Source organism: Pongo abelii, chromosome 8 (genome assembly GCF_028885655.2).
Source record: "Pongo abelii isolate AG06213 chromosome 8, NHGRI_mPonAbe1-v2.0_pri, whole genome shotgun sequence".
NCBI lineage: Eukaryota > Metazoa > Chordata > Mammalia > Primates > Hominidae > Pongo > Pongo abelii.
In genome coordinates, this window is record NC_071993.2 from 33,223,140 (window position 1) to 33,241,222 (window position 18,083).

The window sequence follows — 18,083 nt, forward strand, 5'->3', positions numbered from 1 at the left end:
TGGCTACATTCCATAAGGCTTTGGAGTCCTCCATTGCATCTTCTCAACTACTTGGAATGAAAATTTGTACAGCAGGTTTTAGAGGACAGCACTGGGTGTGTGTGTGTGTGTGTGTTGATGACTTTTTCATATACTTACTGGCCATTTGTATGTCTACTTTCATGAAAAAGTCTATTTTGGTCATTTGCCCATTTTTAATTGGATTATTTGGGTTTTGGTGTTGAATTGCTTGAGTTCATTATATTTTGTTTTTATATTAATTGCTTATCAAATTTATGGTTTCTCCCAATCCATAGGTTGCCTTTTCATTTCGTTGACTTTCTTCTTTGCTTTGCACAAGTTTTTTTTTTTTTTGTTTTTTTTTTTTTTTTTTTTTTTTTAAGTTCTTCACTACTCTGTAGAGGTTCTACTTGTTTATTTTTGCTTTTATTGCCTGTGATTTTGGTGTCATACCCAGAAAATCAAGAGTTATGTCAAGGAGCTTTTCCCCTATGTTTCCTTCCGGACGTTATATGGTATTATGCTTAAAATTTTAATTCATTGAGTTGATTTTTGTGTATGTGTCAAATAAGTGTCCAATTTTATTTTTTGCATGTGGATATCCAATTTTCTCAACCTCATTTATTTAAGGAATTATGTTTTTTTCACTGTGTGTTGTTGACACCCTTGTCAAAGATTAATTGACCATATATGCCTAGGTTTATTACTGGGCTCTCTATCCTGTTTGTTTGACCTATGTGTCTGTTTTTTTATTATTATTATTATTATTTTATGTGTCTGTTTATATACCATTACAATACTGTTTAAATTTTTAAATTTTATTTATTATTTATTTTATTATACATTGAAATTTATAGCTGTATTTATTATGGGGTATGAAGCAATGTTATGATTTACGAGTATAATGTGGAATACCTAAAGCTAATTAACACATCTATCAGCTCAAATATCACTTTTTATAGTGAGAACATTTGAAATTTACTCTCATAGCAATTTTGAAATGTACAATATGCTATTATATTCATCATGCTGTACAGTAGATATCAAAAAAACCTTTATTCCTCATGAATAACTGAGATTTTATACTTTTTGACATCATCTCCTTATTACCCCCACCTGCAGCCTCTGCAGCCACCATTCTGCTCTCTGCTTCTATGAGTTCAGTTGTTTTATCTTCCACATAAAAGTGAAAACATGTGGTATTTGTCTTTCTGTGCTTGGCTTATTTCACTTAGCATAGTGTTCTACAATTCTATCCATGTCATTGCAAGTGACAGAATTCCATTTTTAAAGGCTACATAGTATTCTACTCTCTCTATGTACTACATTTTCTTTATCCATTCATCCATTGATAAACAGGTTGATTCAGTTTACTTGGCTATCATGAATACTGCTGCCTGCAGTGAACAAGGGAGTACAGACATTTCTTTGACAAACGGGTTTTAAACTTTTGGTAAATACCCAGAAATGCAATTGCCAGATCATATGGTGATTCTATTTTTAGTGTTTTGAGGAACCTCCATACTGTTTTTAATAGTGGATGTACTAGTTTACATTCCTGCTAACAGTGTACAAGAGTTACCTTTTCTTCATATCCTGACCAACATTTATCTTTGGTATTTTTGATAATAGACATTGTGACCAATGTGAGATGACATCTCATTGTGGTTTTAATTTGCATTTCCTTAATGATTAATGATGTTGAGCTTAAAAAAAATATATATCTGTTTTCCATTTTTGTGTCTTCTTTTGAAAAATGTACATTCAGTCCCATTACCTGTCTTTTAAATTGGGTTTTCTATTTTCTTGCTGTTGAGTTTAGTTCCTTATGTATTTTATGTATTAAATCCTTGATGAATGTATGGCTTGTACATGTTTTCTCCTAATTCATAGGTTGTCTCTTCAAATTATTAATAGTTTCCTTTGCTGCGCAGAAACTTTTCAATTTTATGTAATCACACTTGTCTATTTTTGCTTTTGTTGCCTGTGCTTTTGGGGTCAAATAAAAAAAAATTGCCTACACCAGTGCTGTGAAGCTTTTACTTTATGTTTTCTTCTAATAGCTTTACAGTTTCTGGTATTACCTTTAAATTTTAATGTGAGTTTAATTTTTGTAAATGGTGTGAGATAAGAGTCCAGTTTAATTCTTTGCATGTGAGTATCCCATTTTCCTAATACTATTCATTGAAGACTATCCTTTCCCTGTTGTGTATTCTTAGCACCTTTGTTGAAAATCAATTGGCTATATAGGCTGTGTTCATATCTGTGTTTTCTGGCCTGTTCCATTGGTTGGTGTGTCTACTTTTTTTGCCAGTACCATGCTGTTTTAATTACTATGGTTTTGTAGTATAGTTTGAAATCGGGTAACGAGATGCCTACAGCATTGTTCTTTTTGTTCATGATTGCCTTGGCTATTCAGGGTTTTTTTTTTGTGATTCCATATGAATTTAAAATTTTTCTATGTCTGTGAAAAGTGACATTGGAATTTTAATAGGATTGCGTTGACACTATAGATTGCTTTGGGTAGTGTGGACATTTTTAAAAATCATGGGATATCTTTCCATTTATTTGTGTCTTCAATTTCTTTCATCAATTGTTTTTTTGTTTTTAGTGTATAGGTCTTTTACCTCTTTGGTCAAACTTTATTCCTAATTTATTTTTTAAATAGCTATTGTAAATCAGATTGTTCTCTTCATTTCTGTTTTGGATAGTTCATTGTTAATGTATAGAAACACTACTGATTTACAGTGTTAATTTGTATTGTGCAACTTTACAGAATTCAACATTTTTTTGATGGATTCATAAGGGTTTTTATGTATAATATTATATTGTTAGCAAACAATGATAATTTTATTTCTTTCTGGTCTATTTGTATGCTTTTTATTTCTTTCTCTAGCCTAATTTATTTGGTTGGGACTTCCAGTATTAATACTGAATAGAAGTGGTGAGAGTGGGCATTCTTGTCTTGTCCAGATCTTAGAGGAAAGGCTTTCAATTTTTAACTATTGATTATAATGTTACCTGAGGGCTTGTCATATATGGCCTTTATTGTGTTTACATACACTCCTTCTATATGTAATTTGGTGAGAGGTTTTTTTTTTAATCATGAAAGTATGTTGAATTTTGTCAAATGCCTCTTCTGCATCTATTGAGTTTCCAGGACCATGTTTCATTTCCATGTATTTGTGAATTTTCTAAAATTTATTCTGTGATTGATTTCTAGTTTCATATCATTGTGGTGAGAAAAGATATTTGATATGATTTCAATCTTCTTAAATTTGCAAAGGCTTTTTTGTGCCTTATGTGTGATCTTTTCCAGAGAATGGCTGCATGTGCTTGAGAAGAATGTGCATTCTAGTGCTGTTGGATGGAATATTCTGTATATATCTATTAGGTTCACTTGATCTAAAGTATAGTTCAAGTCCAATGTTTCCTTATCATTGTTCCATCTGTATGATCTGTCCATTGTTGAAAGTGGAGTATTAAAGTTCTCCGCTATTATTGTATTACAGTTGTTTTTCCCTTCAGACATTTAATATTTGATTTATGTTTTTAGGTTCTCCGGTATTTGCAGCATATATATTTACAAGTGTTACATTCTTTTGATGAATTGACCCCTTTATCATTATATAGTATGCTTCTTTGTCCCTTTTTACAGTTTTTGACTGGAAGTTTATTTTTTTGATATAAGTATAGTGACCTCTGCTTTCTTTTGGTTTCCTGGGGAGATAACTACTGAATATTGGCAAGTTTAAAAATCACCTTGTTGTTCTTGTGGTCTAGGAGACTCAGGAGTTCAGAGCTGTGTCAGCTCCCACAGGTAGGTGATTTGAGAGTCAGTTTCTTGGGTGAAGGCTACAAAAGTCGGGGTCCTTGGTGTGCATATAAACTACAAGAGAGAGAGTCCTCAGATTTGGATTTATTGCTGAAGGAACCCAGGGAAGAATGTGTGGGGTGCTCACTATTTTGTTCAAGCAAGCGGAAGTCTCACACCCTCCTAGCAGCGGGGGAGACTTTTGGTCTGGAGTTGTCTTTGAAGCAAGCCAGAGAAGAAGGTGCAGGGAGTAGGCACTTTTTCATTTTTGGCTTGGAGAGGTCCCCTAGCCTCTCTCCAATGAGAGATTTCAGGAATTTATCTGAGTAGAAATCCAGAGAAGGCACAGAGGGTGCCATCCCTTCCATTCTCACTGGCAGGGGACTCCAACCTCTTTTCACAGTTGTAAGGCTGATATTGTAAGGCTGGAATTATTGCAGGAGCATCCTCAGGAAGAAAGCACTAGAATGCCTAATCTCCTATTCAAAGAAACAGAAGTTTCAAACCCGCCTTGTAGAGAGGGAGCCTTCTAGTTTGGAGTTATCACTGAAGCAAGCCAGGGAGAAAGGCACAGGGATTGCTGTGCTTCCTGTTTTTCTACTATGTAGACTCCTAGATATTGGCTTGTTAGAAGCCAGAACTGCAGGGAGCTGCTGGAAAAGCATGTGGCCAAGCCCTTTCTAGGAGAAATCTGAGCTGTTCTCAGGGGTATTAGTGCTGCGAGTGTTCACATGGTTCAAACTGCCCCTTTGTTTTTTTTGTCCTTGAGGGAAATCCTCTGATCCCCCTGTCCCTGCTGTTCCTCAAGCATGATGATTTAAGTGCCAAGCCCTATGGCATAGAGTGTAAAAGTTGGGTACCATATGTATATGGAAATATATATATGGGTACCATGTATATGTGTGTGTGTGTGTATATATGTACATATATATATATATATATACACATATATATGTGAAACAAGCCCCTTACTTCTTGGGAAGAAGCTTGTAATAGGGGCTTCCTTCCTTATAATAAGGTGCTGTTCTCAATGTGGGGTTAGTGCAGGGAGTGGGGTTAGTGCGGGGAGTCCTTTTCCCATTGCTTATTTTTGTTAGATAGATAAAGCAAATATTAGAGCTAAAGAGACAGACCCCAATACAATAATAGCTAGATTTCAGCACTCCACTTATAGCATTGAACAGATCTCCCAGACAAAAAATCAACAAAGGAACTTCAAACTTAATCTGCACTATAAATTGGCTTAGTAGATATTTAAAGAATATTTTATTTATTGGTTGCAGAATACACATATTTCTCAGCACATGGATCATTCTGATCTGTATAATATTAATTACTGGGTTGATCCAAAATAATTGTAAATTAAGATCAATTTTTATAATTTATATGCTGTGTCAGTTAGAAAATATAGCCTCAAATTCTTTGAGGCTTCTTCCAGTCAGGAAATGGGGTCTATCCAACCTCCTGTGAGTTTAGCTGGCTTATATTCATTTTCATTAATAGAATGGGTAGAAGTGATGCCATGCGGTGTCTGCCTGGCTCTTGGCACACAATCTCTGGAAGATTTATGTTAAGATATTTTCTCTCAGAATCCAGCTGCCATTCTATGAGAAACTCAAGGCAAAGGAAGGCCCTATGTAGGTTCTCTGGTTAACAGCTTTAGCTGAGGCAGACATGTGAGTAAGTGATTAAACCTCTAGATGATGGTGTCATTTGAAGCAAAAAAAAATTTTAATTTTGAAGTTCAATTTATCTATATTTTCTATTGTTAACTTGTGCTTTTGGTGTCATATCCAAGAAACCATTGCCTAAAGCAAAATCACAAAAATTTACTTCTCTATTTTTTTATAAAGGGTTTTATAGTTTTAACTCTTAATATTTAGGTCTGCAGTCCACTTTGAGTAGCCTGTAGTGTGAGATGAGAGTTCATGTTTATTCTTTTACATCTGTATATTCAGTTCCCAGCACTAGTTTTTGAAAATACTATTTTCTCCCCACTGAATTTTCTTAGTGCTCTTGTAGAAAAAATTGCTTGGCCATAAATGTAAGGGTTTATTTCTGAACTCTCAATTCTATTCCATTTATGTATATGCCTTTGCTTATGCCAGTGCCACACTCTTGATTATTGAAATTTTGTACTAAGTTTTTAAATTGGGAGTGACAGGCCTCCAAATAGTTTTTTCGCATGTTTTGGTGGTTCTGGATGCTTTAAATTTACATATAACTTTTAGTGTTGCCTTTTCAATTTCTACAAAAAAAAAGCACTAATTGGTATTTTGATAGGGATTAAGTCAAATCTGTAAATCAGTTGGAATGTATTGTCCTTTTAACAATATTGTCTAACAATACATAACCGCAGGATGTCTTCTCATTTATCATATATTCTTCAGTTACTTTCAATGATTCTTTGTATCTTTAGTATACAGGACTTTATACTTAATTTTTTAAAAGTCATTCTTTAACTGTTTTATTTTGATATTATTGTTAATTTTCAAACTGTTAATTGCTAGTATATAGAAATACAATTGAGTTTAGTATATTGATCTGATAATTTGAAATCTTTGCTAAATTGATTTCTTCTAATAGGTTTATTATTCCCTCTTTGGTATGTGTTTGTGTGTGTATAGGTGTTTCTTAAATTTCTTTATAAAACATTTGTAAGTTGAGAGTTTTATTTCTTCCTTTTCAATCCAGATACATTTTATTTCTTTTCTTTTTTTTGGGAGGGGGAGGGGTCTAGTTTCTCTGGCTAGAAACTCCCTTGTAGTGTTAAACAGAAGTGGTAAGACATCCTTATCTTGTTTTTACTTTAGTGGGAAAGCATTAACCATTAAGTATAATGCTAGCTATGAAATTCCCTTTCATTTTCAGTTTATTGAGTGTTTTTCTAAAGAAAGGATTTGGAGTTTGCTTTTTTTCGAACTACTGAGATGATTATAAAGGGAATCATTTATTAATATCATTTAGCATATCAATTGATTTTCAGTTATTAAACCAAGCCAGCATGGGATTGTTAATTTTCGCTCTTGTTTTCTTATTCTTTCTTTTATTTATATAAATAAATATATATATTCTTTCTGCTTACTTTAATGTCCTCTTCTTTTTCTAGCTTATAAGATAGAAGTTTGGTTGACTGATGCCTCTTTTCTTTTTCAGTGTAAGTTTGCAGCTGTAAAATTCCTCTAAGCATCACTTTAGCTGCATCCCATAAGTTTTCATGTGATGTGTTTTTGTTTTTCTTCACCTCAACCTATTTTCTAGTCTCCCTTATGATTTTTTCCTTGACCCATTGGTCATTTAGGAGTGTGTTGTTTAAATTCCACTTATTTGTGAATTCCTCAAATCTCCTCCTGTTATTGATTTCTAATGTCAGTTCATATAGATTGAAGAACATCTTTTGTATGAGTTTAATACTATTAAATTTCTCAAGGCTTGACTTATGGCCTAACATATTGCATATCTTAGAGATTTCCAAGTATATTTTAGAGCAACATGTATTTGTCTGTTGGGTGGAGTCTTCTATGGGTATCTGTAGACTTCCAATGAGCTCTACTTAATTTATTGTATTCTTCAATTCTATTTTCTTCTTGATCTAATGCTTAGTTGTTCAGTCTATTATTTAAAGTGGGATGTTAAAGTCTCCACCTATGATTGTTGTAGTGTCTATCTGTAATTGTTAATGATTGGGCATGAAAGATCACACATAGGATTTTAACCTGGAGCTGGGCTCCTCAATTTGCACGTACACACTGGGCTCCTCAGTTTGCGTGCACGTGCACACACACACACACACACACATTCATACACACATGTTCTTATGTACACAAACATGCATATACATACAAATAAACATATTTAGAAATGAGGAATTCTCATGGAAATCTTCAATTCCAGTTTATCCTCTCAGGTCTTATTCTTACCTTCCTTCATTTTGTATGTATTTGTTTTCTTTTCCACAGTGTAAACCTGACTGAACATTAACAACACATGTACCCATTTGCTTTATCCTCTAATGCTCCTCAATTTGTTTTAGAATTGCTTAGCTCATAGCACTAGAAAAACAAATTTACTAAAATATTTTGTGACTTTATTTGCACCCCAATCTCTTGACCAAGACTGAGAATATTTGTCAAATTTTTATTCACAGGTTACTTGAATTAATGCTTTGTTTCTTTCCTCAGTATGTTCACTTATTTCTTTGAGTTATAGTTTCCCTTTCTAATTCTATTGATTTAGCTTTGTGTGTATATATATATATATGTTTTGGAATTGTGCATCAACTTATTTCCCAAAGTGAAAAATATGCAAAAGGTGTACTTAGAGCAGTTTCATTCCTCCTGTATCTCTTCCCTTTGTATTTCTCCAGTAAAGGTAACCATGTATATTGTTTTCCGGTTTGTTTTTCTTGTATTACATTTCATGAAGTTAATTTTCTGTCTATTCAATATTTTTCTTCATCTCTCCTTCATTCTTATCTAAAAGGTAGCATTCTAGATATGCATTTTTTCTATTTTCGTTTGTTTATTTGCTTTCTGCCTACTTAACATTATGCCTGGAAATAATGAAACAGCAACATACACCTATTAAAACTTCTCACAGTTTTCATGTGAGATCTATTTCAATGGTAATTTACTCATGACTTTATGAGAATGAGAGAAAATGCTGCTGTGTACATGTTTAAAATGTGAAATTTGGAGATTTCACAATAGAGCTCTTACTCTATTTGGTAGATTAAATGAATCTTTTTATGTAGCTGACAGTGAAGTTCCAGATGAAAATCTTATGGTTGAAAATAAAGATGCAGTAACGAAAGTCCAAATGGAACAAATGAAACAAAGAACTTCTAGTATGGAAAGACATGAGGGTAAGTATAATAATTATAGATATCTTTACACTATTTTATTTTTATTTTTTGAGATGGAGTCTCGCCCTGTCACCCAGGCTGGAGTGCAGTGGCACAATCTTGGCTCACTGCAACCTCCACCTTCTGGGTTGAAGTGATTCTCCTGCCCCAGCCTCCTGAGTAGCTGGGATTACAGGTGCACGTCACCATGCCCGGCTAATTTTTGTATTCTTAGTAGAGACGGGGTTTCACCATGTTGGTCAGGCTGGTCTCGAACTCCTGACCTCGTGATCCACCCACCTTGGCCTCCCAAAGTGTTGGGGTTACAGGTGTGAGCCACTGCGCTTGGCCCTTCACACTATTTTAAGTTAACTCATCAGAGGTCTTTTTTCTTTGCATCATGAATATTTGAACATATAATTTGTAGAAATTTTATACTTTGACCTAAATGTGAATACTGCAAAATAACTACAGAACTAAAGTGAAAGCTTTGATACCTTTTGATTGGTACTTGCATAGTTAGTGACTACTCATGTGTGGATTGCCTCCACACATGAGAATTTTCTGCTTTGCATCCACGGTCTATTTTAACGAATACCTCACTGCTGTAACTTCCTAGTCCTATTCCATTAATTTTACACAAATGAGAGGAAGTATTGCTGATTACTTGACATATACAGAAGTTTTATCATAGATATGTTTTTCTATTTAGAGACTCTTACAACCCCAGAATTGCCTGAGGACATGGTTTTGGTTTCAAGAATCCAGTCTGAAACTAAAAATCTTGAAGCTACCAGAAATGAGAGTTTTCATTGTAAGTAGTAAGTTTAAAATGTTATAAAATTATTTTCAATTATATTCAACAGCTCTTTTTATGGTTCATGAATATATCTATAACTTTCTTTTGTAATTATTTTGTATATACTTCTAGATCTATACTGGTGTCTCTACAATTACTAAATTAGATGTGTTAATTTTTCCACTATGATTGCAAATTTCCTTGTTCCTTTTTATAATAATGTCAGGTTTTACTTTATATCTTATGACATTTTATTATTAATATACATATAAATTTAAAATTAACAATCTTACTGGAAGAAAGAAACTTTTGTCCTAATGAAGGGACTTATTTTATCATTTTTATAGCTTTTGTTTGTTTGCCTTAAAAACTATCATGTCTCCCCATAATCCCAGCACTTTGGGAGGTAAAGGTGAGTGGATCTCTTGAAGCCAGGAATTCAAGACCAGCCTGGGCAATGAAGTGAGACCCTCATTGCCACAAAAACAAAACAAAACAAAACCCAAAACAAACAAACAAAACTATCACATCTGCCATTAATGAAAATCTACCAACTTTCTTCTGATTGGTATTTGCATGATACATTTTATTTTTCATCCTGGTAACTTAACATTCCTGTTTCTTTCTGGTTTTTTTTCTGTATCACTTGCATGAAGCTCATAGTTGTATATTTTTCAAATTCAGTCTAATATTTTTGTCTTTTAATTAGCTCTCATAAACACATTTAGTCTTATTATTGATAATTCTATGTTTAAGTATACCATTTTCTTTGTCCTTCCTATTTTATCTGCCTGGTAAGTTTCTTTTACTCTTCTTTATGCTCTATTACTTAATATCATCACATATTTTTTCCTTGGACAAATGATACCAAATATTTTAAACTTTATTCTAAAGACACCTCTGTGTATCTAAAAAGTAGCATAAAGCTTATACTTCAACTAGATGGTCTCTACTAATAGTTTATTACCACAAAGTGTGATTTGCTTATATCATGTGAAGTGAAACAGTATTATTGAGTCATTAGCATATATTGCAAGTCTACTATTACACCACAGATCTGGTTTTCATTTACTTCTTTTTTTAAATTTTTTATTATACTTTAAGTTTTAGGGTACATGTGCACAACGTGCAGGTTTGTTACATATGTATACATGTGCCATGTTGGTGTGCTGCACCCATTAACTCATCATTTAACATTAGGTATATCTCCTAATGCTATCCCTCCCCCCTCCCCCCATCCCACAACAGGCCCGTTGTGTGATGTTCCCCTTCCTGTGTCCATGTGTTCTCATTGTTCAATTCCCACCTATGAGTGAGAACATGCGGTGTTTGGTTTTCTGTCCTTGCAATAGTTTGCTGAGAATGATGGTTTCCAGCTTCATCCACGTCCCTACAAAGGACATGAACTCATCCTTTTTATGGCTGCGTAGTATTCCATGGTGTATATGTGCCACATTTTCTTAATCCAGTCTATCTTTGTTGGACATTTGGGTTGGTTCCAAGTCTTTGCTATTGTGAATAGTGCCACAATAAACATACGTGTGCATGTGTCTTTATAGCAGCATGTTTTATAATCCTTTGGGTATATACCTAGTAATGGGATCGCTGGGTCAAATGGTATTTCTAATTCCAGATCCCTGAAGAATCGCCACACAGACTTCCACAATGGTTGAACTAGTTTACAGTCCCACCAACAGTGTAAAAGTGTTCCTATTTCTCCACATCCTCTCCAGCACCTGTTGTTTCCTGACTTTTTAATGATCGCCATTCTAAGTGGTGTGAGATGGTATCTCATTGTGGTTTTGATTTGCATTTCTCTGATGGCCAGTGATGATGAGCATTTTTTCATGTGTCTTTTGGCTGCATAAATGTCTTCTTTTGAGAAGTGCCTGTTCATATCCTTCGCCCACTTTCTGATGGGGTTATTTGTTTTTTTCTTGTAAATTTGTTTGAGTTCATTGTAGATTCTGGATATTAGCCCTTTGTCAGATGAGTAGGTTGCAGAAGTTTTCTCCCATTCTGTAGGTTGCCTGTTCACTCTGATGGTAGTTTCTTTTGCTGTGCAGAAGCTCTTTAGTTTAATTAGATCCCATTTGTCAATTTTGGCTTTTGTTGCCATTGCTTTTGGTGTTTTAGACATGAAGTCCTTGCTCATGCCTATGTCCTGAATGGTATTGCCTAGGTTTTCTTCTAGGGTTTTTATGGTTTCAGGTCTAACATTTAAGTCTTTAATCCATTGTGAATTAATTTTGGTATAAGGTGTAAGGAAGGGATCCATTTTCAGCTTTCTACATATGGCTAGCCAGTTTTCCCAGCACCATTTATTAAATAGGGAATCCTTTCCGCATTGCTTGTTTTTCTCAGGTTTGTCAAAGATCAGATAGTTGTAGATATGCGGCATTATTTCTGAGGGCTCTATTCTGTTCCATTGGTCTATATCTCTGTTTTGGTACCAGTACCATGCTGTTTTGGTTACTGTAGCCTTGTAGTATAGTTTGAAGTCAGGTAGCGTGATGCTTCCAGCTTTGTTCTTTTGACTTAGGATTGACTTGGCGATGCGGGCTCTTTTTTGCTTCCATGTGAACTTTAAAGTAGTTTTTTCCAATTCTGTGAAGAAAGTCATTGGTAGCTTGATGAGGATGGCATTGAATCTATAAATTACCTTGGGCAGTATGGCCATTTTCACAATATTGATTCTTCCTACCCATGAGCATGGAATGTTCTTCCATTTGTTTGTATCCTCTTTTATTTCATTGAGCAGTGGTTTGTAGTTCTCCTTGAAGAGGTCCTTCACGTCCCTTGTAAGTTGGATTCCTAGGTATTTATTCTCTTTGAAGCAATTATGAATGGGAGTTCACTCATGATTTGGCTCTCTGTCTGTTATTGGTGTATAAGAATGCTTGTGATTTTTGCACATTGATTTTGTATCCTGAGACTGCTGAAGTTGCCTATCAGCTTAAGGAGATTTTGGGCTGAGACAGTGGGGTTTTCTAGATATACAATCATGTCGTCTGCAAACAGGGACAATTTGACTTCCTGTTTTCCTAATTGAATACCCTTTATTTCCTTCTCCTGCCTGATTGCCCTGGCCAGAACTTCCAACACTATGTTGAATATGAGTGGTGAGAGAGGGCATCCCTGTCTTGTGCCAGTTTTCAAAGGGAATGCTTCCAGTTTTTGCCCATTCAGTATGATATTGGCTGTGAATTTGTCATAAATAGCTCTTATTATTTTGAGATACGTCCCATCAATACCTAATTTATTGAGAGTTTTTAGCATGAAGGTGGTTGAATTTTGTCAAACGCCTTTTCTGCATCTATTGAGATAATCATGTGGTTTTTGTCTTTGGTTCTGTTTATATGCTGGATTACATTTATTGATTTGCGTATATTGAACCAGCCTTGCATCCCAGGGATGAAGCCCACTTGATCATGGTGGATAAGCTTTTTGATGTGCTGCTGGATTCGGTTTGCCAGTATTTTATTGAGGATTTTTGCATCAATGTTCATCAAGGATATTGGTCTAAAATTCTCTTTTTTTGTTGTGTCTCTGCCAGACTTTGGTATCAGGATGATGCTGGCCTCATAAAATGAGTTAGGGAGGATTCCCACTTTTTCTGTTAATTGGAATAGTTTCAGAAGGAATCACACGAGCTCCTCCTTGTACCTCTGGTAGAATTTGGCTGTGAATCCTTCTGGTCCTGGACTTTTTTTGGTTGGTAAGCTATTAATTATTGCCTCAATTTCAGAGCCTGTTGTTGGTCTATTCAGAGATTCAACTTCTTCCTGGTTTAGTCTTGGGAGGGTGTATGTGTTGAAGAATTTATCCATTTCTTCCAGATTTTCTAGTTTATTTGCATAGAGGTGTTTATAGTATTCTCTGATGGTAGTTTGTATTTCTGTGGGATCGGTGGTGATATCCCCTTTATCATTTTTTATTGCTTCTATTTCATCCTTCTCTCTTTTCTTCTTTATTAGTCTTGCTAGCGGTCTATCAATTTTGTTGATCTTTTCAAAAAACCAGCTCCTGGATTCATTGATTTTTTTGAAGGGTTTTTTGTGTCTCTATTTCCTTTAGTTCTACTCTGATTTTAGTTATTTCTTGCCTTCTGCTAGCTTTTGAATGTGTTTGCTCTTGCTTCTCTAGTTCTTTTAATTGTGATGTTAGGGTGTCAATTTTAGATCTTTCCTGTTTTCTCTTGTGGGCATTTAGTGCTATAAATTTCCCTCTACACACTGCTTTGAATGTGTCCCAAAGATTCTGGTATTTTGTGTCTTTGTTCTTTTTGGTTTCAAAGAACATCTTTATTTCTGCCTTCATTTGGTTATGTACCCAGTAGTCATTCAGGAGCAGGTTGTTCAGTTTCCATGTAGTTGAGTAGTTTTGAGTGAGTTTCTTAATCCTGAGTTCTAGTTTGATTGCACTGTGGTCTGAGAGACAGTTTGTTATAATTTCTTTTCTTTTTTTTTTTTTATTTGAGATGGAGTCTAACTTTGTCACCCAGGCTGGAGTGCAGTGGCACGATCTCGGCTCACTGCACGCTCTGCCTCCTGGCTTCAACCATTCTCCTGCCTCAGCCTCTCTGAGTAGCTGGGACTACAGGTGCCTGCCAGCACTTGCGGCTAATTCTTTGTTATTTTTAGTAGAGACGGGGTTTCACCATGGTCTCGATATCCTGACCTCGTGTTCTGCCTGCCTTGGCCTCCCAAAGTGCTGAGATTACAAGTGTGAGCCACCACACCTGACTAATTTCTGTTCTTTTACATTTGCTGAGGAGTGCTTTACTTCCAACTATGTGGTGAATTTTGGAATAAGTGTGGTGTGGTGCTGAGAAGAATGTATAGTCTGTTGATTTGGGGTGGAGAGTTCTGTAGGTGTCTATTAGGTCTTCTTGGTGCAGAGCTGAGTTCAATTCCCGGATATTTTTGTTGACTTTCTGTCTTGTTGATCTGTCTAATGTTGACAGTGGGGTGTTAAAGTCTCCCATTATTATTTTGTGGGAGTCTAAGTCTCTTTCTAGGTCTCTAAGGACTTGCTTTATGAATCTGGGTTCTCCTGTATTGGGTGCATATATATTTAGGATAGTTAGCTCTTCTTGTTGAATTGATCCCTTTACCATTATGTAATGGCCTTCTTTGTCTCTTTTGATCTTTGTTGGTTTAAAGTCTGTTTTATCAGAGACTAGGATTGCAACCCCTGCCTTTTTTTGTTTTCCATTTGCTTGGTAGATCTTCCTCTATCCCTTTATTTTGAGCCTATGTGTGTCTCTGCACGTGAGATGGGTTTTCTGAATACAGCACACTGATGGGTCTTGACTCTTTATCCAATTTGCCCATCTGTGTCTTTTAATTGGAGCATTTAGCCCATTTACATTTAAGGTTAATATTGTTATGTGTGAATTTGATCCTGTCATTATGATGTTAGCTGGTTCTTTTGCTCATTAGTTGATGCAGTTTCTTCCTAGCCTCGATGGTCTTTAAAATTTGGCATGTTTTTACAGTGGCTGGTACCGGTTGTTCCTTTCCATGTTTAGTGCTTCCTTCAGGAGCTCTTTTAGGGCAGGCCTGGTGGTGACAAAATCTCTCAGCATTTGCTTGTCTGTAAAGGATTTTATTTCTCCTTCACTTACGAAGCTTAGTTTGGCTGGATATGAAATTCTGGGTTGAAAATTCTTTTCTTTAAGAATATTGAATATTGGCCCCCGGTCTCTTCTGGCTTGTAGAGTTTCTGCCGAGAGATCTGCTGTTAGTCTGATGGGCTTCCCTTTGTGGGTAATCCGACCTTTCACTCTGGCTGCCCTTAACATTTTTTCCTTCATTTCAACTTTGGTGAATCTCACAATTACGTGTCTTGGAGTTGCTCTTCTCGAGGAGTATCTTTGTGGCGTTCTCTGTATTTCCTGAATCTGAATGTTGGCCTGCCTTGCTAGGTTGGGGAAGTTGTCCTGGATAATATCCTGCAGAGTGTTTTCCAACTTGGTTCTGTTCTCCCTGTCACTTTCAGGTACACCAATCAGACGTAGATTTGGTCTTTTCACATAGTCCCATATTTCTTGGAGGCTTTGTTCATTTCTTTTTATTCTTTTTTCTCTAAACTTCTTTTCTCACTTCATTTCATTCATTTGATCTTCCATCACTGATACACTCTCTTCCAGTTGATCGAATCGGCTACTGAGGCTTGTGCATTCGTCACATAGTTCTTGTGCTTTGGTTTTCAGTTCCATCAGGTCCTTTAAGGACTTCTCTGCATTGGTTATTTTAGTTATACATTTGTCTAATTTTTTTTTCAAGTTTTTTAACTTCTTTGCCATGGATTCGAACTTCCTTCTTTAGCTCGGAGTAGTTTGATCATCTGAAGCCTTCTTCTCTCAACTCGTCAAAGTCATTCTCTGTCCAGCTTTGTTCCGTTTCTGTTGAGGAGCTGTGTTCCTTTGGAGGAGGAGTGGCACTCCGATTTTTAGAGTTTCCAGTTTTTCTGCTCTGTTTTTTCCCCATCTTTGTGGTTTTATCTACCTTTGGTCTTTGATGATGGTGACTTACCGATGGGGTTTTCGTGTGGATGTCCTTTCCATTTGTTAGTTTTCCTTCTAACAGTCAGGACCCTCAGCTGCAGGTCTGTTGGAGTTTGCTGGAGGTCCACTCCAGACCCTGTTTGCCTGGGTAGCAGCAGCAGAGGCTGCAGAACAGTGGATATTGGTGAACAGCAAGTATTGCTGCCTGATCGTTCCTCTGGAAGTTTTGTCTCAGAGGAGTACTAGGTCGTGTGAGGTGTCAGTCTGCCCCTACTGGGGGATGCCTCCCAGTTAGGCTACTCAGGGGTCAGGGACCCACTTGAGGAGGCAGTCTGTCTGTTCTCAGATCTCCAGTTGCATGCTGGGAGAACCACTACTCTTTTCAAAGCTGTCAGACAGGGACATTTAAGTCTGCAGAGGTTTCTGCTGCCTTTTGTTTGGCTATGCCCTACCCACAGAGGTGAAGTCTACAGAGGCAGGCAGGCCTCCTTGAGCTGTGGTGGGCTCCACCCAGTTCGAGCTTCCCAACTGCTTTGTTTACCTACTCAAGCCTTGGCAATGGTGGGCGCCCCTCCCTCAGCCTGGCTGCCGCCTTGCAGTTTGATCTCAGACTGCTGTGCTAGCAATGAGCGAGGCTCCGTGGGCGCAGGACCCTCTGAGCCAGGCGTGGGATATAATCTCCTGGTGTGCCGTTTGCTAATACCGTTGGAAGAGCGCAGTATTGGGTTGAGAGTGACCCGATTTTCCAGGTGCCGCCTGTCACCCTTTCTTTGACTAGGAAAAGGAATTCCCTGACCCTTTGCACTTCCTGGGTGACGTGATGCCTCGTCCTGCTTCGGCTTAGGCTTGGTGCACCACACCCACTGTCCTGCACCCACTGTCCGAGACTCCGCAGTGAGACGAACCCAGTACCTCAGTTGGAAATGCAGAAATCATCCGTCTTCTGTGTTGCTCACACTGGGAGCTGTAGACTGGAGCTGTTCCTATTCAGCCATCTTGGCTCCAGCACCTCATTTAGTTCTTAAAAAGATTTTCTTACTGTATCCTAGAGTATGGATGAAGAATTAGATGAAAATATTTTGCCTGACACTTAGAGCTGTTAGAAGAAAAAGACTCAGCAGTAAATATAATGATGAATATTATTAAATTATTTTTAATGAAAGTTAACTTTGAATAAATTAAGCAGAATTTGGTTTATGGATGTGTATCACGTTAGGACTGTAGAAACATTCATTAAATTGTGCTATTTAAAGTAGTATTTATTTTTCGATTTCCTTTAATTTTTTGTTAGTTCTGACATTTACTAAGAGAGGCATGTTGAATTCTCCTATTATTTTGGATTTATCTATTTCTTCTTGTAGTTTTGTCTTCTTTTTAAATGCTGCTTATGTTATTGGTGCATATGTATAAAAATTCCGTATTTCTGGCAAAGTCCTTTTTCATTTTATGAAAGGAACCATCTGAATCTCTGGTAAGGTCATTTGCCTTAAATCCTATTGTGTCTTACATTGACATACTATGGTGATTTTTGTTAGTGTATGCGTGGTGTATCTTTTTTCATCTACTTGTTTTCTGTCTTTCTGGATTTTTATAATTTACTGATATAGCTTATAAATCACCTATAGTTAGGTTTTTTTTTTTTTTTTTTACAAATCCAGTGTGACTGTCTTTTTTTATTCCTAGAACATGTTTGAATGTTTTAATTTAAAATTATTATAATTATTGACACATTTGGATTTAAGTATTTTGAGCTGCTTTCTGTTTCTTCTACCCAATCCATGTTTACTTCTCTTTAATTTATTTCTTTATGTTGGAATCTTTTTTTATTCATTCTGATTTTTAAATCAATTATTTCTGTTTTAAAATGTTTAAACTTTTTTAAAAAGGTTAATACTCTTGGAAAAATAAAATTGACTTTCAACTTTTTAAGTGCATATAGTATATGAAGTAATAGAGCGTTTCCACATCCTTGCAGTAGAAATACTTTCATGATTTTTACATGTAACTTCATATTTATTTTGAAAATTAATTGGTCTTTTTTTATCATTTAATTGAATTGTGGTCTTTTGCTTAAATTTTTATAAAAATGAATGGAAACTTTGATTTCTGGTATATT

General features: G+C 35.9%; 1 protein-coding gene across 49 annotated transcripts in view; it reads left to right on the top strand.

Annotated features, from left to right (window-relative positions):
- The window catches only part of CCDC7 (coiled-coil domain containing 7), a 425,173-nt gene that overhangs the window by 152,639 nt on the left and 254,451 nt on the right, over nt 1–18,083 (top strand). For all 49 annotated transcript variants that reach the window (XM_054522140.1, XM_054522141.1, XM_054522147.1 and 46 more), the window contains 2 exons: nt 8,568–8,678; nt 9,370–9,471. In XM_054522140.1, the coding sequence (XP_054378115.1) occupies nt 8,568–8,678; nt 9,370–9,471 (213 nt within the window). The remainder of the gene's footprint in view (nt 1–8,567; nt 8,679–9,369; nt 9,472–18,083) is intronic.